This window comes from Psammomys obesus, unplaced genomic scaffold (genome assembly GCF_907164565.1).
Source record: "Psammomys obesus unplaced genomic scaffold, mPsaObe1.curated_primary_1811, whole genome shotgun sequence".
NCBI classification, from domain to species: Eukaryota; Metazoa; Chordata; class Mammalia; order Rodentia; family Muridae; genus Psammomys; species Psammomys obesus.
In genome coordinates this window covers 3,355,033-3,380,485 of record NW_026596152.1, presented here as the reverse complement: position 1 = coordinate 3,380,485, position 25,453 = coordinate 3,355,033, and the positions used below count along the sequence as shown (strand labels likewise).

Here is a 25,453-nt window from a genome sequence, read left to right as displayed (position 1 = left end):
TTTCCTATGAGTCAATGGCAGACAGCTCCCAAAGGTTAATATACATAACAAACGAGGCTCAAAGGAAGCAGCAGACATCTCTCCCAGTGGGTGAGCCGCAAACAACCACTGTCCAAGCTCATGATTAAGTACTTGTCAGCTCTGGCAACGAACAAGGAATCTGACATTTCAACCACACCGCAGCCAGGGAGATGGTTAGACTTGGTGCAATGCATTCATCCAACTGTCAGGGAATGAAAAAAAAAAAAAATACATGGGATTCTAATAGCTCAGTCTTAAAATTTTGGGAGGTGACAAGCGAGGGGGCTACAGTTTGGGATATAAAGTGAATAACCTGTAATATATATATATATATATATATATATATATATATATATATATATATATATATATATATATATTTTTTTTTTTTAAACTTGAAAATTTTTTTCTACTGCCTCTTCCTCTGCCAGGCAGGCTCTCTCCCTGGGCTGCCCCCAATAGCCTGCAGCCATGAGTTCCGACGCCGAGATGGCCGTTTTCGGGGAGGCTGCTCCTTACCTCCGGAAGTCTGAAAAGGAGCGAATCGAGGCCCAGAACAAGCCCTTCGATGCCAAGTCATCCGTGTTTGTGGTGGATGCTAAGGAGTCTTTTGTGAAAGCAACAGTGCAGAGCAGGGAAGGGGGGAAGGTGACAGCCAAGACGGAAGCCGGAGCTGTGAGTAAAACACCCGGGAGCTGGTGACACTAGACCACTGGGCCGGTTTGACTGAACCGTGCTTCCTAACCTAATATCTCTTGTTCATGGACAGACTGTAACAGTAAAAGATGATCAGGTGTTCCCCATGAACCCGCCCAAGTACGACAAGATCGAGGACATGGCCATGATGACCCACCTGCACGAGCCCGCTGTGCTGTACAACCTCAAAGAGCGTTACGCAGCCTGGATGATCTACGTGAGTTCTCTCTAATGGCATTTTGCTCAAGAGAGTAGTTAATATGGTTCTTTTCTTTCTTTCTTAAAAAAAAACAGTAGATAATGAATGTCCCATCCAATAATTACATCCCCTCTTTTGATGCAGACCTACTCGGGCCTCTTCTGCGTCACCGTCAACCCCTACAAGTGGCTGCCGGTGTACAATGCAGAGGTGGTGGCCGCCTACCGAGGCAAAAAGCGCCAGGAGGCCCCGCCCCACATCTTCTCCATCTCTGACAACGCCTACCAGTTCATGCTGACGGGTGAGTGGCTCAAATGGCTTTCAGATGAATTGTAACATCACCTGCAATCCGACCACGTTAGAGTCAAAAGACCTTTAGAAGGAATCAGTTGTTCGTGATTGCTTGTGACGTGCTAATTGTTCAGTAAAGGTGTCAAAAGCGGGGAAGGAGCTGGAGAGATGGCTCAGTGGTTAAGAACACTGCCTGCTCTTCCAAAGGACCCGGGTTTAATTCCCAGCAACCACATGGCAGCTCGCAACTGTCTGTAATGCCAATTCCAAGGGATCTGACACATTCACACTAATGCACAATAAATAAAAAAATTAAAAAAAAAAAAAAAGCGGGGAAGGGTGGACACCATCAAGCCAGGGCCTAAGCTTGGCTTCTGACTCACTAATTCTGCAGAGCTTGCAATTTCATTGTGCCGCTCGGTGTCCTTTTCCTTGCAAGGAAAGTGTGCTTTACTTCGAAAGCTTAAGTAATGGAAAAAGATAGCTGAAGGATGGCAAGTGCAAGCCACGTCACGGGCCCCGCATCACCTCAGTTTCTGGGTGTTTGTGCTGGATATTTTAGAAGTACTCTACCATTTTTAAAGTCACCGGAGTGCATTCTTGGTGGCTTCTCCTTGGAGGAGATATGTGGGGTCCCTCAGACTTACAACCAGAAGTTTTCACCCCGCAAAGGATATGTCTACCTGATTGTTCTTTAACAGTTTGAAGAAGGCCATTCATAGGGCTGTAGTCTGGGGAAACAGGACAAGGAAACGTTTTCTTTATGAGGTTAATTCACCCATTTAGAAATGAAATCTTAACCTTGGCTTGAATGTCACCATTCTGATCTATAAAACCAGAACACAGTATGCATTTCTGATCGTAGCTATTAATCAATGGGAGGTGTGCCACTAACTAAAATCTACAGATGGTGTTGGGGGAGGAGTGGCGTCTGACTTTGAAGTATACTGTCCTTTATGTGAAATCAATAGGGTATTCTTCCTGTGGTGACATGGTTATGACAGCATTTTATGGTTTTCTTTCTTAACTTGAAAGTCTAGAGAATCAACCCCATCTGTACCTTTACAATAGTACAGTGGAAAAAATTCCATGGAAAATATGACACTTACAGACTCAAGAAAAATGTATGTGACTAATACATGTGCTGATTACATACTGCTTGTCTTCCAGATCGGGAGAATCAGTCTATTTTGATCACGTATGTATTTCTATTTTGAAACTTACTGGTGTTTTACTCTCACTGGGAAAATGATAAGCCCAAAGAGAAAATTAGGTATTACTAAAAGAAATGACAGAATCAGTGAGGAGCTAGAAGCTCTTTCAACCCGATTGTAGAAAGCAAATAGAGTACAGATGTAAAACAACAAAACTGTAATTTATCTTGCTGGTCAGTAGAGCCTGGAGAGTGCCGTGTGGCATTCCCGGAAGTAGGAGATGTAAAAATCTCCTCTTGGAGTTTGGCCAGAGCTCAGTCCGGTGCAGAGGGTGGAGCATAGCCTAAGGAAGGTAAAGACTCGAGGGGACAGTATTAGCCATGTTATTTGAGGCCTGCTTAGGGAACTTCTGAGCTGTGAAAGATCTAAATGAAGTCTTATCTTTAGTCTAAGGCAGTCGAGAAATACACACCACTCAGGGTTTCTTACTCCTTCTGTTCGCTACCTAGCTGCCAAGTGGCTGCTTGGTGAACGCTTTAAGACAGGTCTCAGCACCTCGAAAAGAGCCTGGAACATCTTAAGCACCCAAACCATGTGTTAAACGAATCATACATGAATTTCTTGACTTGTCAGTGCAACCTAAAAGGAGAACTATGAGTTATCTGTAGACTAAAAAGACCCAACCTAATTGACAGTGATAAAGACCTAATTGACAGTGATAAAGACCTAATTGACAGTGATAAAGACCTAATTGACAGTGATAAAGATATGTAAAGACAGGTGCATGAGAGAGTTAAGTATTGTCGGCAGAAATAGTTTCACTGGTTACAAAACTTAATCTTCCACATTTCGTTCTTTGTTGGACAGTGGAGAATCCGGGGCCGGGAAGACTGTGAACACGAAGCGTGTCATCCAGTACTTTGCAACAATTGCAGTCACTGGGGAGAAGAAGAAGGAGGAAGCAACTTCTGGTAAAATGCAGGTGAGCACGCTTGTCACAGAGCCCAGCTGCTTTGGGGGCTCCCAGGCAAGAAAGCCCTGAGCCTGATATGCAAGGACTGATCTTTCCCTGGCAGGGGACCCTGGAAGATCAAATCATCAGCGCCAACCCCCTGCTGGAGGCCTTCGGCAATGCCAAGACCGTGAGGAACGACAACTCCTCCCGCTTTGTGAGTCTCTTGGTCTTCTCGGCCTTCGGTTGAAGCCGTATCAGAAGCACCTCTCCTCTCTGTGTGCTTCGAGCATTGAAGCTAACATCTTCTTTTTCCCTTCCAAGGGCAAATTCATCAGGATCCACTTTGGTACCACAGGGAAACTGGCTTCTGCTGATATTGAGACATGTGAGTAACTGGACCTTCTAACTAGAATCCAAGAATAACAAATGAGGGTTTGGAGGAACACGCTGCAGCTCCTGCTCAGCATGGAGCCTAGAAAACACTTCTGCTGCCAAACAGGCTTGCCGTGGGTGCCAACCCTACGCGAAGCCCACAGTATGCTCTACCCATCAAGGCATGAGCTAATGGCTCTGTAGGACCTGCCAGGCATTCTTGGACTCATTTGAAGTATTCTGGTTTAGAATACTTCCAAAATGTTAAAAAAACAAAACAAACAAACAAAAAAAAAACCCAAAAACAACAACAACAACAAAAAAAAACAAAAAGCAAAAAACCAAAGTAACATGGGGGTGTTTGAGCTGCCTGTGGGTTAAAAGCATGTGATTCTTCCTTCTCTGAGCCCTGGCAACTATTTAGCAGCCCCTCTATCAGATTCCAGGAGGCTCCAGGAAGCTGCAGTTTCAAGACTAGATAATATTCCAAATTTCAAGGTTTTTCTCTCTGAGAAGTAAGTATTCCTTCATCCACATGCATTTTACATTCATTCTAGAAGTGGTCAGAGGAAACTCTGTATGTAGAGACGTCGCAGCACATGGCACCTTATGAATACCAAGCTATGATCTCAAGGTGTCATAAGACTTAGCTGATGACCCCAAGTTCTAAAAAAATCACTGTAAGAGAATTCCCCTCCTATCTGATGTTGGTTATCCATTCCAGATCTTTTGGAGAAGTCTAGAGTCACTTTCCAGCTAAAAGCGGAAAGAAGCTACCACATTTTTTATCAGATCATGTCTAACAAGAAGCCAGATCTCATTGGTAAGAACTTTACATTCATAGGTGGAAATTAGTCTTTTTTATTAACCAATTCTAATGCTAAACACATACCCTTAATTCCATGTGCTTAGAAATGCTCCTGATCACCACCAACCCATATGATTACGCCTTTGTCAGTCAAGGGGAGATCACAGTGCCCAGCATTGATGACCAAGAGGAGTTGATGGCCACGGATGTAAGTCATAATATTATGTGTGAGCATGACAGCAATGGCCTAGTTACAGTAAACTATAAATTCTGCTAAGTACTGTCTTCTGTCCTTACACTTACCCTCTTGTGACCCCTCTAGAGTGCCATTGATATTCTGGGCTTCACTTCTGATGAAAGAGTCTCCATCTACAAGCTCACGGGGGCCGTGATGCATTATGGGAACATGAAGTTCAAGCAGAAGCAGCGTGAGGAGCAAGCTGAGCCAGATGGCACTGAAGGTATCAAACCTAAACTCAAACAAAACTCTTTATATGGATTTACAGAGAAATTACAGTCCAAACTCGTGTCTCCTTCATACCAGAGCTTCTAGTGGGCGCATGCAAATTTATCCTCAGACAGAATATATGAAGCAATCTCAACATTCCGCCTCTGTGTGTTACGGGGCCTGGAGGAGGTAATGTTGGGAACCTGAATTGTTTCTGCAGTTGCTGACAAGGCTGCCTATCTCCAGAATCTGAACTCTGCCGACCTGCTCAAAGCCCTCTGCTACCCTAGGGTCAAGGTCGGCAATGAGTACGTCACCAAAGGCCAGACGGTGCAGCAGGTAAGTGCATGCCCTCCATGAAACACACACCTATCTGAGACCTCCTTGACATCATTAATGATGCCAACAAGAACTACCCTGTCTTTGTAGGTGTACAACGCAGTGGGCGCCCTGGCCAAGGCCGTCTACGAGAAGATGTTCCTGTGGATGGTCACCCGCATCAACCAGCAGCTGGACACCAAGCAGCCCAGGCAGTACTTCATCGGGGTCCTGGACATCGCTGGCTTTGAGATCTTTGATGTAAGTTAACAGAAACTTTGTGGCTGAAAAGGTTGAAAATCTTGTTCTGGTAGTCACCAAGGAATGTCTATGGAAAATAGCCGCATTATAAACCGATTCATGCAAAACTACTAAAATCTGGAAAAGGGTATGAACTTTGGAGTTAAACTCCAGCTCTGCCATTTTCTAACTGTGTGGCAGTGGGGGAGGTGTGTGCCTGGTCTTTTCACGATTTCAATGAGGACCTAACAATCTATGTTACACCCCTTGATGATCTTTTGTCAGTTATAGGCTGCTGCACTTAGTATAGTCCCCTTAGTATAGTATCAGGTGGAGAAGATGGTAAAAAGTAATAGCATCAAAATGGCACCAGGAAGGAGGAGGGCCAATTAACCCAGACTTTGAGATTCCTATCTACTTAATTAGGGAGATGAAGTAAGCTTTGACACCAAGGTAAGTTTTTCAGTGATCAGGCGTAGTGGATGGAAATGGCAAATAAATAAATCCAAGTATGTCTGCCTAAAAAAGAATGCTCTACAATCCAGTCAGTAAAAGTACAATCCAGTCAGATGCGCTCTCTGCTTACCAGTAGAATTTCTAATTGGCCTCATTCTGAAGTCATATTTGCGAACTTTTTTTTTCTAAGAGCAAGTTGATGAATGGGTTAAAAGGAGGTTTGCTACAACTGGGACAAAAAACCCCACCATGCTGAGAGAGCAGTTAGCCTGCCCAGCTGAGAAAAGCCCAGAGACCCTTTCGTTAGAAGCTGGATGCTAATTTCCTTCTCCACTTATTTAGTTCAACAGCCTGGAGCAACTGTGCATCAACTTCACCAACGAGAAGCTGCAGCAGTTCTTCAACCACCACATGTTCGTGCTGGAGCAGGAGGAGTACAAGAAGGAGGGCATCGAGTGGGAGTTCATCGACTTTGGGATGGATCTGGCCGCCTGCATCGAGCTCATCGAGAAGGTTAGTGTGTGCTCTTCAGACCGCAGTTGGATGGTGTGTAAACGAAAAAACAATAAAATCATGTTATGTGCGATGGCAGGAGATTGCCACCTATAAGCAAGATGAGGGAAGCAAGTTGGTAAAAGAAGACAAGATGTTTTCTTTTAAAACATGCTCATTCCTTGACAAGTCTGCACACACATATACAGTAGGTATTATATGTAATATATTTTGATTATTCCCACCCCACAATACCATCTTTTCCTCCACCCCCACCAATTCAGGGCTTCTTCTCCAAGTCTCCTTCCTGCTTCCCCACCACCACCACTGAGTTTTTATGAGTGTGCATGTACATGGTGGAGGGGTTGGCTTGCCAGACCATGGGCAACTTACCAGCGGCTACCCCGCAGAAGAAAGGACCCGCTCTTTCCCCAGCTGCCCCTAATGCTTGTAGGTCCTCAGGGAAAGTTGGGACCTGCGAGCCCTCCCATCCACAAAGGGAGGCTAACAGGCTCCATTCTGTATGGCCTTTGGGCAGGTAGCCACAGCTACTGAGTTCATGAGTACAGAGGCCAGCTTTTTCACATCCAGGGGATGCTGTTTCAGAGCACCCACCCTCCGTCTTCCAGCTCCTGCATTTTTTCCTGTCCACTCTTTTGAGACAGAATATGTTCTGTATAGCCCAGAACAGTATGCCTACCCAGAGTTTACAATCAAAGCCTTGCATTGAAAGCTATCTCTCCTTAGAAAAATTTAGCACTTATTAGAATGCTTTTACTTACTTCTATGGCATCCTTAGATTCGCTGCTATTGACCACTGAAATATGAATTTCTAAGGCTGTAGACAGAGGCTTTCAAACACCATCTGTGCTAAATTTACCCCAAACAGTTAACACCAAGCAGGGCAACTGCTCTCACTCCCGTGAGTACTGACTGCAAATGTTAAGTAAGCCTTGGAGTCTGCGTTTTTATCAAGTGACTCTAGTGTAGCTAATTCGGAAGCAATCCTTGGAGACACTCTGCTCGAAGACTTTTGGGTTAAAGCTATAACTCTAGAAAAGCATAGCCCTCATTCATCTTACTTTGTTATAGCTAAGAGTCTCGTTAAATCAGTGGCTTCTGCTCAAATAAATGAGTTTTCATTAGCTCTGTGGAACAGAACACTGAATGCAGCCATCCGTGTCATCTGTCACTTTCTATAAGCAGACGGATTTCATGTGGCATTTGTTTCTGTATTTATTCCTCTAGCCGATGGGCATCTTCTCCATCCTGGAAGAGGAGTGCATGTTCCCCAAGGCGACAGACACCTCCTTCAAGAACAAGCTGTATGAGCAGCATCTTGGAAAGTCCAACAACTTCCAGAAGCCCAAACCCGCCAAAGGCAAGGTTGAGGCCCACTTCTCCCTGGTGCACTATGCAGGCACCGTGGACTACAACATCGCAGGCTGGCTGGACAAGAACAAGGACCCCCTGAACGAGACCGTGGTGGGGCTGTACCAGAAGTCGTCAATGAAAACTCTGGCTTACCTCTTCTCTGGGGCAGCAGCAGCAGCTGAAGCAGGTGATTTTCAATCAGTGATATTTATTTAATGTGGAAATGTTAAGCAGAGACCCCTAGCTTCTGACTGTGCTTTCTCTGTTCCCTCAGAGTCTGGAGGCGGCGGTGGAAAGAAAGGGGCTAAGAAGAAGGGTTCGTCTTTCCAGACCGTGTCAGCTCTTTTCAGGGTAAAAACTTCATTTTCGGTCTAAACAGATTTAGGATGTTATGTATAAAGGGTGTGAGGTGTAGGGTGGAGTGGATATTGTCTCAAAGGCTCTTGAACTGGACACGACCCAGGTAGGGTTGGGTGGGTCAACTCAGCGTGGTAGACCTGAAATTTTGAGAGAGTCAGAATGGCTTTGAGGAACTACCACAATAAATAAAATAAGGGTCAGGAGCTAATTACAGAAGCATCAAATGGAAAACACAATTTGAAATTTTGGCAATGAGGTCATTTGGCATTAAAAAAAATCTCCAGTAGGAAGGGATAGCATATATAATGAGATTTTCTTGAACTTCTGGGAGCTTCCAAGTGATTTGGTTCCCATATATATACTAGTATATATATATATGGATAAACTAATAGAGAACTCAAATAAGTAGATTTGAAAGCAGAGGACTGGTGAATAGTGGCAGGCATGGGAGAGGGAGTCAAAAGAAGGAAATATAAAAAACAAGTTATGATTTTAAAAAGGAGGTCTTCAAGGAAGACCTTGTTTTTTTCTTGGTCATCTCAGCTGCTAAGCACATCTTGAAAACTGGATGTTTTTGTTATTGTCAAAGACTTTCTCTGAAAGATGGTAAACTTTGGATACTCGATAACATGGCTGTTAGTTTTTGTCAATTCCAAGAAGGAGAAGGAGGCATTAAAAAGCAGTCACTTTCTATGGAGGATGACACAGCTGTGAGTCTAGAACAAGAAAAGAGCTTGTGAAATTAAAGTAATAAATGGAATGTCTGAAGGCAATGCGGGGTTAGAAGCTAAACCAGACCAAATATCTCCAGGTATGGAAGGAGTACCTTCGTATGTTTGCAATGCCGTGATGAATATATTACCTATGGCAGGAAATTCATCAGCATTGAGCAGCCACCTCAACGGCTAACAGGAGAACACGCAAGCATATACTAGGAAGCATGTCAAGAACTTAGAAATTCCAGACATGACTCTGGAAAATTCAAAACTGGACACTATTCAGTAGAATCGAACCAAAGCAGTGGCTCACGATCATGATGTAAATATGGGTGTATATGACAGCATATGTTAAGCAAGTTATTCCATGGCTCCACAGGAGAATCTGAATAAGCTGATGACCAACCTGAGGAGCACTCACCCCCACTTTGTACGGTGCATCATCCCCAATGAAACTAAGACTCCTGGTAAGACACTCCTGGTATCTATCCGGGCAGGCCCCAGCGTGTTTGCTGCAGAGTCTAGAACATGTGTGTTCTTTCAGGGGCCATGGAGCACGAACTGGTCCTGCACCAGCTCAGGTGTAACGGGGTGCTGGAAGGCATCCGCATCTGCCGGAAGGGGTTCCCCAGCAGGATCCTCTATGCGGACTTCAAGCAGAGGTTGTATATTTTCACTGAGGATTGTTTTAAAGCCTTTTGCTATTGCTTTTTTAAAAAAATCAGTTAGAAAAGCAACACATTCAAGTGACTTGGGGGACACACTGTAAAGTCCTTTGACTACACAAAGAATAGATAGAAGGATGATATGGTTTCTTCAATGGTGTTTCTACAGTAGGGAGATTTCGTTTGGTGACAACAGCTGTGTCATTTATTTGGTTGGTTTAAACAGATACAAGGTGTTAAATGCAAGTGCCATCCCTGAGGGACAATTCATCGATAGCAAGAAGGCTTCTGAGAAGCTCCTTGGCTCCATCGACATTGACCACACTCAGTATAAGTTTGGGCACACCAAGGTAATCCTCTTGACATCCAGCCTCGTGTCTTCTTGCCCCTTTGAACTTTGTGTGAGGTTTCTCATCTGCAACATTACCTCCACACAGGTCTTTTTCAAAGCTGGTCTTCTGGGGCTCCTAGAGGAGATGAGAGATGACAAGTTGGCCCAGCTGATCACCCGAACCCAGGCCATGTGCAGAGGGTTCTTGGCGAGAGTGGAGTACCAGAAGATGGTGGAGAGGAGGTATGAATAAAGACAACATATTAAGTTCATGGTTCTAGTCCCTTCAGTCCTGATTTGCTTTAGAATCTGACTTTGAACATTTCTGTTCCTATCACAGGGAGTCCATCTTCTGCATCCAGTACAACGTCCGTGCCTTCATGAATGTCAAGCACTGGCCTTGGATGAAGTTGTATTTCAAGATCAAACCCCTGCTGAAGAGTGCAGAGACAGAGAAGGAGATGGCCAACATGAAGGAAGAATTTGAAAAAACCAAAGAAAATCTTGCAAAGGCTGAGGCCAAAAGGAAGGAGCTGGAAGAGAAGATGGTAGCTCTGATGCAAGAGAAAAATGACCTGCAACTCCAGGTTCAAGCTGTGAGTCTCAAAGCCCACTCTGAAGCTAAAATCTCTGATCAGTGATGACCAAAAAATGCCACGACTCCACAAAATCAAGTGACTGGCTGCTTACCGATCTTTTAAATGAACAATTCATTTGCATGTTCTATAACATTCCACAACATTACTCTAAGTCAGTACAGTAGGATTCATAGTTGCCTGGAAGGAAAAACAAAACATTTTCTCTCTCTCTCTCTCTCTCTCTCTCTCTCTCTCTCTCTCTCTCTTTTAGTTGCTTTTTCTGGTACACTGAGGATGGGAAATAGGGAAATATTTTCTTTCCCACAATTCTAGCTATTGACAAATGCCAAAAGAACAACATTATTGGTGAACAGGGAGGAGACCATGTCATAGAAACATATCAACCTCAAATCAATATTCCAAATTTTTATCCTACTCTCTCCTAAAAACTTTCTACTTAATTTTGTTTTAGAAACTTTAGACTACCAGAAAGAACTGGATCATGGCAAGGCTTTCTATAGATAGTGTCAATTTTTGTTTATAGCACAAGGGATTGGGTTAGTAACGTCACTCTGATGACCAATAAATATCCAGAAACTTGGAAAATTATATGGGGCCAGGGGCTACCATCTAATCTATTTTGTTTTTCCCAAAATACTGTCATAATCAAGCACAGAAACATGAATTGTTAGCTTTTAATTTTCTGAGTTCAGCAGGGGAAGCAATTAGTCCCTCTGGGTCTGATATATTCTGAATACATAACAAAATGAACTGCAAACACCAATTCATTTGTATCTTCACTTGTATCTTTACCGTAGTTCATATAGATTGAGGTTTTCCAAAATGAGGAGAAGTTCATCACACCACCAATTAGCAAGAGAATACTAAAGAGGGTGGGAAGCTTGATCCAACTATATCATCCATGTGTGTGTCTGTGTGTGTGTTTGTGTGTGTATTAACAGCATTTCATCTATTTACTTAGTAACTATTTCCTGAGTTCCAGAACCTAGGGAATCAGCCATGTTGTCATGGAGTTTATATTCCAAATCCTAGTTCTTCATGAGAAACAAGGTTAATTCTTATCTAAGTACTACCTGTCCCCATGACCCATTCTCCTTGGTTCTTCCACTATTCTTCTAATTCCACGCTACACTGTCATTGGAGGATGCTTTCTTTTAAGACATTTTTTGATGTTTGCTATCCTCTTAGCAAAATCCTGGTACTCAGGTCTTTATTTTAATTGTTTTTTTTGTACACTAAACTTTAATGTAAGTAAACACTAAACAAAGAAAGCTCATTTGAAATTATACACTGACACAGTGTAACATAAATATTTCAACATTATAGCAAAATAATATCATAGTTTTACCAGGAACCAAACTGTATATTTCTTTTAAATATTCAAGTTCATAGTCAGTGATCTGACAATTTTTCTCAGTGGCAGGAAGCTGATTAAAAGAAACCCAATACTTTCAACCATAATTTGCTTGTTTGCCTTCAAAACATTAATAAAATCTAAAAGATCCAGGAAACTGAAATCTGAAAATGTCTATTATCTCTCCACAGGAAGCAGACAGCTTGGCTGATGCAGAAGAACGATGCGACCAGCTGATCAAAACCAAAATCCAGCTGGAGGCCAAAATCAAAGAGGTGACAGAGAGAGCTGAGGATGAGGAGGAGATCAACGCTGAGCTGACTGCCAAGAAGAGGAAGCTGGAGGATGAGTGCTCAGAGCTGAAGAAAGACATCGATGACCTTGAGCTGACACTGGCCAAGGTCGAGAAGGAGAAGCATGCCACGGAGAACAAGGTGTGAGATATCACCATGGAAGCTCATGACTTGTTTTAATTATGAAGTAAAACACAAAGCCCAAACTGTTCAAACATAACAGGTAATACAAAGCCTGTTTGCTTCCTAAGGTGAAAAACCTCACGGAAGAGATGGCAGGCCTGGACGAAACCATCGCCAAGCTGACCAAGGAGAAGAAGGCCCTCCAGGAGGCTCACCAGCAGACCCTGGATGACCTGCAGGCAGAGGAAGACAAGGTCAACACGCTGACCAAAGCCAAAATCAAGCTTGAGCAGCAAGTGGATGATGTGAGTCTGAAACCATGAAAACATATTTAAAGTATTTTATAATTAAACAAGCATGAGCTTATCTCCTCATGATACAATGAGCATCAACAAAGCGTTTCCCCCACACATGAACTTTAGAATATAACTGCCGACATGAAGATCAAGATAGTCAATAAAGACAAGTAGCTGTGAATAACAGAAGATATGAGTGAAAAGAATGAAAGGCAATGAGGGTTTGCTCACCAAGATGTGTGTGAGCAAAACAGTCTTCAGCTGAACTAGAAACACTGGTGATGTCAAGAACACAAGGGTGAAGGCACATGTTCTAAGCAGGAAGCACAACCGCATGCTCAGTGGGACAAGGGGACACCAGATAAGAAGACCAGTGGGTTGTACACGTGCTCTGGTAGCTAACAGACAACCTATTAGAAGTGTGTATTAGCCGAGGTCATGGTGTGGAAACATCCCTGCACTGTCCATCAAGTCTAGGAAACACTGCCCACAGTGGGAGGTGTAGGAGCCATGATACCTCACTAGTAGTCCTGGCACATTTTAGCATACTTTATATTTTAAACACTGATGTTTTAGTCTAAGCAAACAGTGCAAAGTCAGGCCTGATGAGGCATATCTTCCTAATTCCCCAAATACCCAGGGAGCATGCTGATTCACTATGAATTACTGTCACCGAGTTTAACCTGGGGTAAATGTTGTGCTATTGTAAGGACTACATTCATGAGATGTTAACTTTTAGCTTGAAGGCTCTCTGGAACAAGAAAAGAAAATCCGGATGGATCTTGAAAGGGCAAAGAGGAAACTGGAGGGGGACCTCAAATTGGCCCAAGAGTCCACAATGGATGTAGAAAATGACAAGCAGCAGCTTGATGAAAAGCTTAAAAAGTAAGCAGTGAAGATACAGGCTTCAGGGAGGATGACTGTCAATGGCTCTGTGTCTGACACAAGGGTTTTCCCTACAGGAAAGAGTTTGAAATGAGCAATCTGCAGAGCAAGATTGAAGACGAGCAGGCCCTTGGCATGCAGCTGCAGAAGAAGATCAAGGAGTTGCAGGTAAGAAAATGGCTTCCATCAGTCTAACTCATCAGGAGATAAAATGGCTGACCCAGGAAGCTGAGCCTGTCCTTTCCACCACCCTCAGGCCCGCATCGAGGAGCTGGAGGAGGAGATTGAGGCAGAGAGGGCCTCCAGGGCCAAAGCAGAGAAGCAGCGCTCTGACCTCTCCCGGGAACTGGAGGAGATCAGCGAGAGGCTGGAAGAAGCTGGAGGGGCCACTTCAGCCCAGATTGAGATGAACAAGAAGAGAGAGGCTGAGTTCCAGAAAATGCGCAGGGACCTGGAGGAGGCCACCCTGCAGCATGAGGCCACAGCAGCCACCCTGAGAAAGAAGCACGCGGACAGCGTGGCCGAGCTCGGGGAACAGATTGACAACCTGCAGCGGGTCAAGCAGAAGCTGGAGAAGGAGAAGAGTGAGATGAAGATGGAGATTGATGACCTCGCTAGCAACATGGAGGTTATTTCCAAATCCAAGGTACAAACATGATAAAATGTCAGAGATATTTCTGTAGACAAGTGTGAACCTTAACATATCATCAGGAGCTATCAGGAGGAGGGGCAACACAAATTGGGACTAGGGAAATGGGGAATAAGCCATTAGGTGTGCTCACTCTAAGTGAGAATAGCCATTCCCAAATAACAAAAGATGTGAAAGTGTGAACTCTGTCAGAAAACAAACAAACAAAAATACCATTCAGCTATATATTCTGAGGTTTTAAAATGCTTTGTGTCAATCATGGAGCTTTTCATTTTTCTTTGATGCTCAAACAAAATTTACCTCTCACAAACATGCCATCAGCTCAGTTAGGTATCATTAACTTATACCACAGCTAAGAATATCTAGAGAAGACACCGGAGCCATAAAACTTCATGGTAGCAGTATGCTCAGACATGTTTTTCCTCCCATGACGTCTGAGACTCATTGTTATCTTTGTCTGTACACAACAGTTTATTCTCAAATCAGCAGCTATGCCGGTGTCACTATAATGGTCTTTGTTGCAAGGACTTGCTTGAATGGCTTCTACAACTCTTTGAATGCAGGGAAACCTTGAGAAGATGTGCCGCACCCTGGAGGACCAGGTGAGCGAGCTGAAGACAAAGGAGGAGGAACAGCAGCGGCTCATCAATGAGCTGACTGCACAGAGAGGGCGTCTACAGACAGAGTCAGGTAGGCTGATTCTCTGCAGCTACAAACTTAACTATGGATTTTCAATTTGCTGAAAAGTTTGCTGGTTTACTTGAGGTCCTATATTAACTTCCTTGGAGGTATCTCATTATTGAGCAATGGCATAAGATTCCTTTTTTTCTTTTTCTTTTTTTAACAGAAGAAGATAGGTACTTCAGTAGGTAGGTAGGTGGTTTGATACAGTCACTTTCTGCTTTGGACATCATATAGCATATTTGGCTATAATAAAAAAAGTTATCAAATATGAGTTGGGCAATTAGGCACATATCCATAGTTGTATTCCCAGGAAGTTTGATGTAGAAGGATGCTAAGTTTAAGGTCAAGCTGGCCTACGCTGTGAGCTTCAGGCCAGCCTAGGCTACATATTAAGGCTTGATCTCAAAGCAAAATGAACAGGATTATCAAAGAGGGTTATACAAAGTGTACCCCCACAGTAAGTCTTCACTTTTTCAAATACCGTCCCAGCTAACCGTTACTTCTTTTTCCCGTGAGCCTGTCTAATGTTATCCCCGTTTGAAGATGGCACATCTTGGGAATGTGGAGTTCATTTGTACACACTGCTAGGATGCACACGGTGCGGAAAGGAGAGAGTCAGGAGTGCAAGTGCAGTGAAGCGTCCGACCAGCCAGACTGGGAAGTCTCTGCACGGAGGCCTCTTGCTGACTGAGCAACTTCATTCTAACGCTATGCTGCTATGAGCCCCGTGATGCTCAAGAGACTGTATCATTGTTATTACACTGGGCAGGACGTTCAGAGTGAAAAAAAAAAGCTCTTCTCAGGGTAGGCTGCTCCCTGACATTTCCCCTCTACAGCACGTGCTTTTATTCCCACCACTGGTGTGATCTTGAAAAGTTAAACATGTGCTTCTTAATAAAGTTCAAAACAGGTAAGACTTGTAATTAATTTTCACAAGGGGTGCTGAAAAGCTTTCCTGCCTTGTATTTTCTGAATATGTTCCTTAAAGAATGGAAGACAAATTTGAACACAATTTGGTTTGGGGAGTGTTTACTATTCAGAACCAACTTATTCTGGGGACAGGAAGAAAATTGCTTGCTTTCCCAAAATGAGCATGCTTCCCAGAGTTTCTTCTGAGCATCAGTTCTACTTACGGTGTCGATTGTTTGAAGATTCCAATTTCCCACACATAAAAAAAAAATGTTTCAGATGACTAAAATAGTACCTTGTTAGCCAGAAAGTACCTATGTGCTCTGTCTGATCACTCTACATTATTTTCTACATACCCCACCACATCTTTCAACTACAACCAGATCATCCTAAATATCTTCCAAAACCTTGGTTGATCATATGCAGAATTTGGCTCAAGGTTCGCCATATTGTCATGTTACATGGATTTGTTCATCAGTAGTGAAGTAGATGATGGACGTTTGGTATAGCGTTCGTTTTAGGCTCGGCATCCTTTCTCTGTTCCAGTTTTTGTTGTAGAGTTTTAATGTCTAAAGTAGGGCTGAGTTTTCTGGACCTTGGTCTTTGCAGGTGAATATTCACGTCAGCTAGATGAAAAGGACTCATTAGTTTCCCAGCTCTCTAGGGGCAAACAGGCATTTACTCAACAGATTGAGGAGCTGAAGAGGCAGCTTGAAGAGGAGATAAAGGTGAGCCAGCTTATCACTGTTGCCATGGTTATCATCATTCTTGCAGTTGTTTGTCTTCCAGTGTGTACTTTTACCTTGTGTGTAGATTTTCCTTCCCTCTTTGCTGGCGGCCTCTAAGAGCTTAGAGAATAATTACCAGTTTAAATGCATACAATTAAATCACTAACCTCTTACTTTTCAGGCCAAGAGTGCCCTGGCTCATGCTCTTCAGTCCTCCCGCCATGACTGTGACCTGCTGCGGGAACAGTATGAGGAGGAGCAGGAAGCCAAGGCTGAGCTGCAGAGGGCCATGTCCAAGGCCAACAGTGAGGTGGCGCAATGGAGGACGAAATATGAGACGGATGCCATCCAGCGCACGGAGGAGCTGGAGGAGGCCAAGTACGTGCCTGACTTGGGTAGAATGGTAGTATATCTACTAACAAAGTGCTTGGGCCAGGAATTCTCTGTGGGCAAAAAGGGTCCTTGCTTTCTCAAAGCCTAAGATGCTGGGGAAAATATGAACATCAATCCAAATGGGAAATAAAAATACCTTAGGTAGTCCCTGGAAAGAAATGGTAGAAGTCCATGGCTGACAGAGAAAAGATACAAGGCAAGAGGAAGGCAAATGGTAATTTTTCAAAGGGGTAACTTTTGACCTCATTCTGTCTACACAGGTGCACATGGGATTATTACAATAACAAATTCAGTTAATAATATACTTTCAGGTGTTTCCCTCTCTCTCTCTCTCTCTCTCTCTCTCTCTCTCCCCCTATCTCTCTCTCCTCCCCCCCCCTCTCTCAACCACTAATGGAATAATTGGCCTAAGGGTACGAGCACAAAGAGAAAAATAATCTGTATTGAATAGTAGTTCTTTCTTTTTATATGCAAAAATATGACTGTAGGAGGAAATACAGAAATGTGGACGAGACCAAATGTGGAGTACAGAGAGGTTGTGGGAAGGGAGAAAGCACGGTGTTGTAAGGGAATGAACATTCAATGCAATCAGAGAGTTCCAGGCCGAATTTCTGTGAGAAAGAATCTAGGTAGGAAAGCACCTTGCTCAACAGTCAGCTGAAGGTGCCATTAGGCATTCAATCTTGCACAACCTATATACTGATGGCATTTATGTTTTGGTAGATGCTTAAGAGTGATTTTGACATAAACTCTCATTTTTATTGATTTGGGAATTTTTTTTTAATTGGAAGTTAACAAAAAGAGAAACGATTATGCAAACAAAGGCAACTGAATTTGACATAGTCAGCGTTCGAGCGCTTTGTATGTGTGCCAGCCTCTACGGACACAAAGATTAGCAGCATAACAATCCTCTACCCTCTGAGCACTAAAGCCGAGTGCAGACTCAGACACAAGTGGCAGTAAGGTCTACAAAGGAAGGAAGAGGCTCAAGCTGGCTCAGGCTCCACCGAGTGATGCTGAAATTTGGTTGCATTTAGCGGCACTGCACCAAACAAGCCGCATAAACACTGACTGGGGAAGTCTGGCTGTGGAAACGTTCACTTGTAGCCATTTTGACGTATTCAGTTCTACTGATAGCCATTCCCATACCATCCATTTTCCTTTTCTTCTCAGGAAGAAGCTGGCTCAGCGTCTGCAGGATGCCGAGGAGCACGTGGAGGCCGTGAACGCCAAGTGCGCGTCCCTGGAGAAGACGAAGCAGCGGCTGCAGAACGAGGTGGAGGACCTCATGATTGACGTGGAGAGGACCAACGCAGCGTGCGCCGCCCTGGACAAGAAGCAGAGAAACTTCGACAAGGTGCGCTTCCAGATCCTTCTTTAATGTGACCAGCCTTCCGAATGGCTGGAACACTGCCTTGAGCTCAGCTGCCCTCATCCATTGGCAGGGATTGTGTGAGGGGGTGGGCGTACTTCCGGCTTTGTTAGTTCTTTTCCTTCACAGTTATTTTTCAATACAAGATCACGCAAATCAAACTCAGAGTTTCTAGAACACACAACTTCTACCCAGTCAAACTTTATCTGCAATATTTTTCTCATCCTTCGCTACTCAGATCTTGGCAGAATGGAAGCAGAAGTATGAGGAAACCCATGCTGAACTTGAAGCCTCCCAGAAGGAGTCCCGGTCTCTCAGCACAGAGCTGTTCAAGATAAAGAATGCTTATGAGGAATCTTTAGACCAGCTAGAAACCTTGAAACGGGAAAATAAGAATTTGCAACGTGAGTGCATCTAACATTTCTTTAACAAGAGATTTGAAAGAACACTTCCTGTCTCTATACACATTTCTGTTGTTTTCCTCCTTAACAGAGGAGATTTCTGACCTCACTGAACAGATTGCAGAAGGAGGGAAACGTATCCATGAACTGGAAAAAATAAAGAAGCAAATTGATCAGGAAAAATCTGAGCTCCAGGCTGCTTTAGAGGAAGCAGAGGTAGACATTCTATTTTTGTTTCACAACAATTACTGAAGGAATTAAGCTCTGTGGAGTACAAAGATTGGTGAAGCAAGAGCTGAAAAATTATTCTTTATTCTCTCCACTGAGGGTAAAGAGAAAGAACGAACATGAACACAAGTACCATAAGTACATATTAAGAACTGTGGCAGAAACAGAAAACAAATAAAGATGAATAAAAGGAGGGCTTTCCTTAAGGGGACTCATCTGGCTGAGGAGACAGAAGCACATAACACCAACAATTTTGCACATCAGATTTCTATAACAATGCAGTAAAGATGCATATAAGGATGGATGAGGGTAGCAAAAAGATATAAACTTATGAAGAAGGTCAGAGGTCAGTTTAACCTCCCTAGGATATGGCACACTTCCATTCTCCTGCTAACGTCACCTCTTGCCATCCTCAAGGCATCTCTGGAGCACGAGGAGGGAAAGATCCTGCGCATCCAGCTGGAGCTGAATCAAGTCAAGTCTGAGATCGACAGGAAGATTGCAGAGAAGGACGAGGAGATCGACCAGCTGAAGAGAAACCACATTAGAGTTGTGGAGTCCATGCAGAGCACGCTGGACGCAGAGATCAGGAGCAGGAATGACGCCATCAGGATCAAGAAGAAGATGGAGGGAGACCTCAACGAGATGGAGATCCAGCTGAACCACTCCAACCGCATGGCTGCCGAGGCCCTGAGGAACTACAGGAACACACAAGGCATCCTCAAGGTGGGGGGCACCCAGAGGTGGTGCCAGGTGAGTGGGCTGACTCGGCCTGAGGACACGGTGTCTCAATGATTGTTCATTGCACAGGACACCCAGCTGCACCTGGATGATGCCCTCCGGGGCCAGGAGGACCTGAAGGAGCAGCTGGCCATGGTGGAGCGCAGAGCCAACCTGCTGCAGGCTGAGATTGAGGAGCTGCGGGCCACGCTGGAGCAGACGGAGAGGAGCAGAAAGATCGCAGAGCAGGAGCTGCTGGATGCCAGTGAGCGCGTGCAGCTCCTCCACACCCAGGTTGGTAAATAAATATAAAGTCTTGCTCATATCTTAGCATTGTTTGGAAATGTATCTGTAATGTTTTATGAAGAAGTAAGTTTAGTATGTTTAACTGGAGAAGAGTAACAACATTTTCGTGTATCTGATCTATGACATCCAGAATTGATTGTCCTTTAAAAATATGCTGTAACTCATATAATTTATGGAACCCCTGAGAGATGCTAGATAATAACTAGTTTGCTAGCTCATTTGGACATCTGGCATTCAAACTTTGTCCTTCTATATTTAATACTTCTGTGTTTGGTTTTTTAACCAGAACACCAGCCTCATCAACACCAAGAAGAAGTTGGAGACAGACATTTCCCAAATCCAGGGAGAGATGGAGGACATCGTCCAGGAAGCCCGCAATGCAGAAGAGAAGGCCAAGAAAGCCATTACTGACGTGAGCAGAGGGCAAGATGGAGGTAGTGAACCTGAAGCCTGCTGGGCCTCATCAGCCCTTAACCCGCTGTTTTATCACTTACTCATCAGGCTGCCATGATGGCAGAGGAGCTGAAGAAGGAGCAGGACACCAGTGCCCATCTGGAGCGAATGAAGAAGAACCTGGAGCAGACAGTGAAGGACTTGCAGCACCGTCTGGACGAGGCTGAGCAGCTGGCACTGAAGGGCGGCAAGAAGCAGATTCAGAAACTGGAGGCCAGGGTAGGTGTCCTGGTCAACTTGTATTCTTCTGTTTCTACTCTCGCACATGACTTCCAATACCTAAGACAGATAGACATTGTAGGGTGTCCTGAGATGAAAGGCTGGCAGCCTCTCTTGCCTGACATCTTATGTTTGGGCACTACGACTAAGACATCAGGATCTACATATGAAACAGCAGGGCACTTGAAGAAGGAGAAACTCATTGACTGATTAGATGGTAGCAAATATTTTTAAAAGTCTGCCTTTAGGTGCTTGAGAGATGGCTCAGTGGATAAGGACACTTGCTGCTCATGCATGGCGCCCAGGTTCAGTTCCCGGCACCCACACGGTTGCTCACAACTGCCTGTAACTGCAATGCCAGAGGATCGATACCCACCTCTGACCTCTGTGGCGCACATGCAAGCAAACACTCACACACATAGAGTAAAATAAACAAATCTAAAAAAATTTAAATCAACTTTTTTTTTTTTTTGACAGGTCCGGGAACTTGAAGGAGAAGTTGAAAATGAACAGAAGCGCAACGTGGAAGCTATCAAGGGTCTGCGAAAACATGAGAGACGTGTGAAGGAGCTCACGTACCAGGTAAAGAAAGGGGCTTCTTTAAGACATTAAAAACAGCAGGCACAGAAAGGTGAGGGGATATTTATGCCTCCTGGAAGCTCACACTTTCACATCTTCCAGACTGAAGAGGACCGCAAGAATGTCCTCAGGCTCCAAGACCTCGTGGACAAACTGCAATCAAAGGTCAAAGCATACAAGAGACAAGCTGAGGAAGCGGTGAGTTCAGGCATCCTGACATGACTGGTGGCCCCCAGCTCCCAGACACCAGGAGGCCAAAGCAGTTAAAGGAATGAAATAAAAATATGAGGATAACAAAGAAGGGTCAAAGGAAAATGACCTACCGAGAATGTGATGCAACTGGCCACTTCATGTCACAGAGGACACTGCCCTAGGGAGAATGAGGATGGGAGATGATGTAGGCTTGCCATCTCCGAGGCCCTGAGTCCTGTTGTAAGCATCTAACCCAGCCAACCGAAACACAGTCTCTATAGCATTCTAGAGAGAGGGAGAATCAGTGCTAGGAGTCCTATTCAAGAAACGGAAAGACCGAGGAAGAGAGCAGTGTACCTGAGGCTAGAGGACCAGGCAAAAGGCAGCTCACAAAGTCTTCTGGGCTCTGGAAAGAAGCCTGCATCTTAATATAAATACAGTCAGACCACAGAAACAAAGGCAATGTTCCTATCCAGGCCAGACATGACCTGCTTTTCCTTTTTAAAAGTGTCCTTGCTACAGTGTAGAGAAAAGATTGTTGGATAACCCAAGTAAGTGCAAGAAGGTATGTTGGGAAAAATTTCAGGTGGGTCTGTGGCTTGCGTTAGGGCAAGAATAAAACAAAGGGAATTCATGAGACTCAGGATTCACCCTGGAGATCGAAAGCATTAAGACCTCTGGTAGGCTACCCTTGGAAGTAAATGGAAGCAAAGCAGGAGTAATCCACCAAACTGTGGTGTGAGTAGCCAAGTGGGTGACGTAAGCATTACTGAAAAGGAAACCTAAGGGGGCCAGATGATGAGGGTGCAAGGGAACCAGGAATTCTAGTTACACTGCAAGACATTGTTGTGGACACAATGAAGAGAACCACTGGGCCACTGAAGTGTCACATTATGGAGGCCAGAGGGTCCAGTGATATTCTAATCAATAGGTGGCTGCAGATCTACATTATCACATTGACCCTTTTCCAAGTCATCTTACAGAGTCAAGTATCCCTTGCCTCTCTATGGATATATGTACCTCCACATTGCAGATAAGGTCCTCTGCCCATCAGTGGCTTTTGTTTATCCTCTGGCCTCTTAGCTCTGGGACACAAAAGGGGGGAGGAAAACAGCAAAGGGAGAAGAAAGAACAGAGACGTGCACATATGTGCGCCTCGCACCCACACCCTGGCAAACCATTCAGCTTTCCCCCCTCCACTCCAGCTCTTGCTTTCTTCTACCGTGAGAGGGAGATGTAAGGGCTTTTCTGAGCTACCCCATTTAAAATGACTCTAAGCTTCATAAATGTTCTAAATCTGAATGTCACATTTTGCGAGGGTTCTTAATGAGATGTTTTAAAAAAGAATGATTACTGGAGACTAAATTAAGACTGGCCTTTCCAAATTCATTGCTGTATCTACAAGCACAATTGGAGATCACTAGGGCTATTTTACAGAATAATAAACATGTTTAATTTCAAAACTTTATTAAGTGGGGGATGATTTATGACCTAAGTGGCAATAATTTACATTCAGTTTGATGTCATAGAGATTGCTTGTGTGAGTCTCCTCTATCCTCAGGAACCTCAACAGCAATGACAACAATGCCTGGAAGCCTGACATAGTCATGGTAGCGTTAGCTCTTCTGAAAGTTCAGAGCAGCATTGTGTGTATTTATCAATGAGTTCATGAAGCAAAACGGGAGTTAATGGGCCAAAAAACTTACACAGTTCTCTAGGCTTCTTTGAAAATTTACTAGAGCAAATTGGTTTTAATCAAAAGGGCACTCAAGATGCACTGATCTAAAAGTCTAGAAATGGTGAACATTTTTTTTTTCCTTATAAATGTGTTTCCATTTACAGGAAGAACAATCCAATGTCAACCTGGCCAAGTTCCGCAAGATCCAGCATGAGCTGGAGGAAGCCGAGGAGCGGGCAGACATTGCCGAGTCTCAGGTCAACAAGCTGCGGGTGAAGAGCCGCGAGGTTCACACCAAAATCATAAGTGAAGAGTAATTGATCCAAATGCAGGAAAGTGACCAAAGAGATGAGCAAAATGTGAAGATCTTTGTCACTCTGTTTTATATTTATGACTTTTGGAGATAAAAAATTTATCTGCCAAGAATTCGTGAGTCTCCTTGTTCCCCTTCTCCATGTCATTTGTCTTCATTGAACATCAAGGAGAGAGAGAGAGAAATATATGTAAGCAAAGGCTAAACACGATAGAGCAGCCAGGTTAAGCCCAGAAAGTACCACACATGCTTGTGGGAAGAGGGTGAAGCCTAGGGGCATGCCATGTCATGCACAAGGAGCCCCGGTTGGTCCATCAGCTGGATTCTCATCAGATAATGAGGTTACTGATCATCTTTATGAAGTGATACGAACTGCTTCATCCTAAGAGGGAGTAAAGATAAATTAAAATGGTAATTACATGCAAACAATCAGAGCAAAAATCTTTTAAAAAGTCTTCAATTACTGTCAGAAATATTAATACACAAATCCTTCACCAGAACGGCATGAATCAGTAAGGGGGGGGGGGTTAGAATTCCTTGAAATAACAGGGTCCCCACTTCACAGTGGTCTCTGTGTAGAAATGTGCAGACTTTGTTGTCTCCAGATGTTTGCACGCCTGTTGCTTGCGTCTGCTCCCAGCTTGACACCTAAGAATGGCGAGGAAGAATTAAGAATGAATGTCCCTCCTTTCTTCCATCCTTTGGAAACTGCCAATCTTAGTCTTCCCCTGGTTTTTCACAGCACTAGGCCAATTTACATAGATGTGTTGTATTTTTATGTCAGTTACATTTTTACTGCAAGCCGCTTCTCTGCTCGCACTAATATGTGTACACATACAGCCACGTGCACCCACAGACCCACACCCACACACTTCTCTAACAGAAATCTATCTGATTATTAGTTTCTTCAGCTACGGTCAGCATTTTACAAAGCATCTTAATGATGACATAGTTGAAAATAATTCTACGAAGAATTGAGATGTGATACCTTTGACTACAAATATTTTAATTGCCCTAAGTGCGTTTAAAAGTACACATTAAATGCATACTTGACACTCTGCTTTCCAGAACGTCAATCCCACAAAATATATAGACAATACTGCACAGCTGTGGAAAGTCTAGTTAACATGTAACACTTTATCCACCACTAATAGCTCATCATATCAAAGGCACAGAATACTGACTTAGAAATCCTGGCCTTTGAGCCCCAAAGTACCTCTGAAATTTGAGGTATTGCAACAAGTAAAACTCACAGTAGATAATTGAAATTTTGGCTGGAAATGTTGATTGCCTAAATATTTCAGAGAAAAGGAATGCTTCCTATGGTGCTGTAATGGTTGCTGTTCTCGTTACCGTAACTACCACAATACTGCCCAAGCCGAGATAAGCGCGGGCATTCTATTTCGGTCAATTTTCGAAGATAGTGAGTAAATGAAATAGTAAACGCATTTATTTGAAATATAACAAACGTCTTTTGAGAACAATATATAACCTACTAAAAAGGAACAATACACAATGGAGCATTTTTAACCTGATCACCCAATAGGCTAGATCGTGCAACACCTCCAGACCCCGGTTGCTAAAAGATTCTCTCTGAGAATTCATATCTGAGAATTCATATCATTCTCATATCTGAGAATGAACCAGTATTTATGTGGAGCCAAGCGGTAATCATAAAAATAGTTTAGAAAGTTTAAACAGACCTTCCTATCCAGTTTTCTGCCAAAGGGTAATACATAATGCCACAATCACATTGCCATCCCGTCTAGCTATTGACTTATTGGGAAAAGCCAGCTAGATAAGTAGACAGATGTTGGCATTGAGGCAGGAGGGAAGCAAAGGACCTGGCTGTGCTGGCACATACTAGCTGAATCTTCACTTAATCCTGACTGTACTGGAAAACACAAGATGTCTCCATACAGTTGTCAATACCCATCCCAGAAGCTTAAGTTGAAATCTGCACGTGCGCTCTCCCCATCTCTCCCACCTCCTGTCTCTCTCTCCCATCTCTCCATGTCTTTCTCTCCTTTCCTCCTCCCCCCAGTCATCTTCTTCTTTGTCTTTGGCTAGAAATAATACCTCTATTTTTTGCTAGTGCTACGCTTAGTTTTTGAGGACTAGTGTGCTCAAAACTTTCCAGTGCTGCTTACCCTCTAGCTCTTCCTTCTTTGAGGCTCATGCTG

General features: G+C 43.8%; 1 protein-coding gene across 3 annotated transcripts; it reads left to right on the top strand.

Moving 5' to 3' along the window:
- Positions 1 to 492: 492 nt before the first annotated feature.
- On the top strand, positions 493 to 23,274 carry LOC129666777 (myosin-1). 3 transcript variants are annotated; one of them, XM_055594026.1, is made up of 38 exons: positions 493 to 696; positions 791 to 934; positions 1,061 to 1,217; positions 2,378 to 2,405; positions 3,229 to 3,343; positions 3,438 to 3,530; positions 3,638 to 3,701; positions 4,413 to 4,511; positions 4,601 to 4,704; positions 4,819 to 4,957; positions 5,165 to 5,283; positions 5,374 to 5,523; positions 6,301 to 6,471; positions 7,699 to 8,011; positions 8,108 to 8,175; positions 9,280 to 9,367; positions 9,445 to 9,562; positions 9,792 to 9,915; positions 10,003 to 10,139; positions 10,237 to 10,492; positions 12,041 to 12,283; positions 12,394 to 12,570; positions 13,301 to 13,446; positions 13,524 to 13,614; positions 13,703 to 14,092; positions 14,659 to 14,785; positions 16,298 to 16,416; positions 16,598 to 16,794; positions 17,983 to 18,166; positions 18,420 to 18,585; positions 18,674 to 18,798; positions 19,228 to 19,536; positions 19,621 to 19,824; positions 20,123 to 20,248; positions 20,338 to 20,508; positions 20,986 to 21,090; positions 21,190 to 21,285; positions 23,122 to 23,274. In XM_055594026.1, the coding sequence occupies exons 1-38, from the start codon at positions 493 to 495 to the stop codon at positions 23,272 to 23,274; spliced, it is 5,820 nt and encodes a 1,939-aa protein (XP_055450001.1). The 3 variants fall into 3 exon arrangements, with proteins under 3 accessions (XP_055450001.1, XP_055450000.1, XP_055450002.1); XM_055594025.1 differs by having other exon boundaries at positions 8,099 to 8,175; XM_055594027.1 differs by having other exon boundaries at positions 7,699 to 8,025; positions 8,134 to 8,175.
- Positions 23,275 to 25,453: the final 2,179 nt, after the last annotated feature.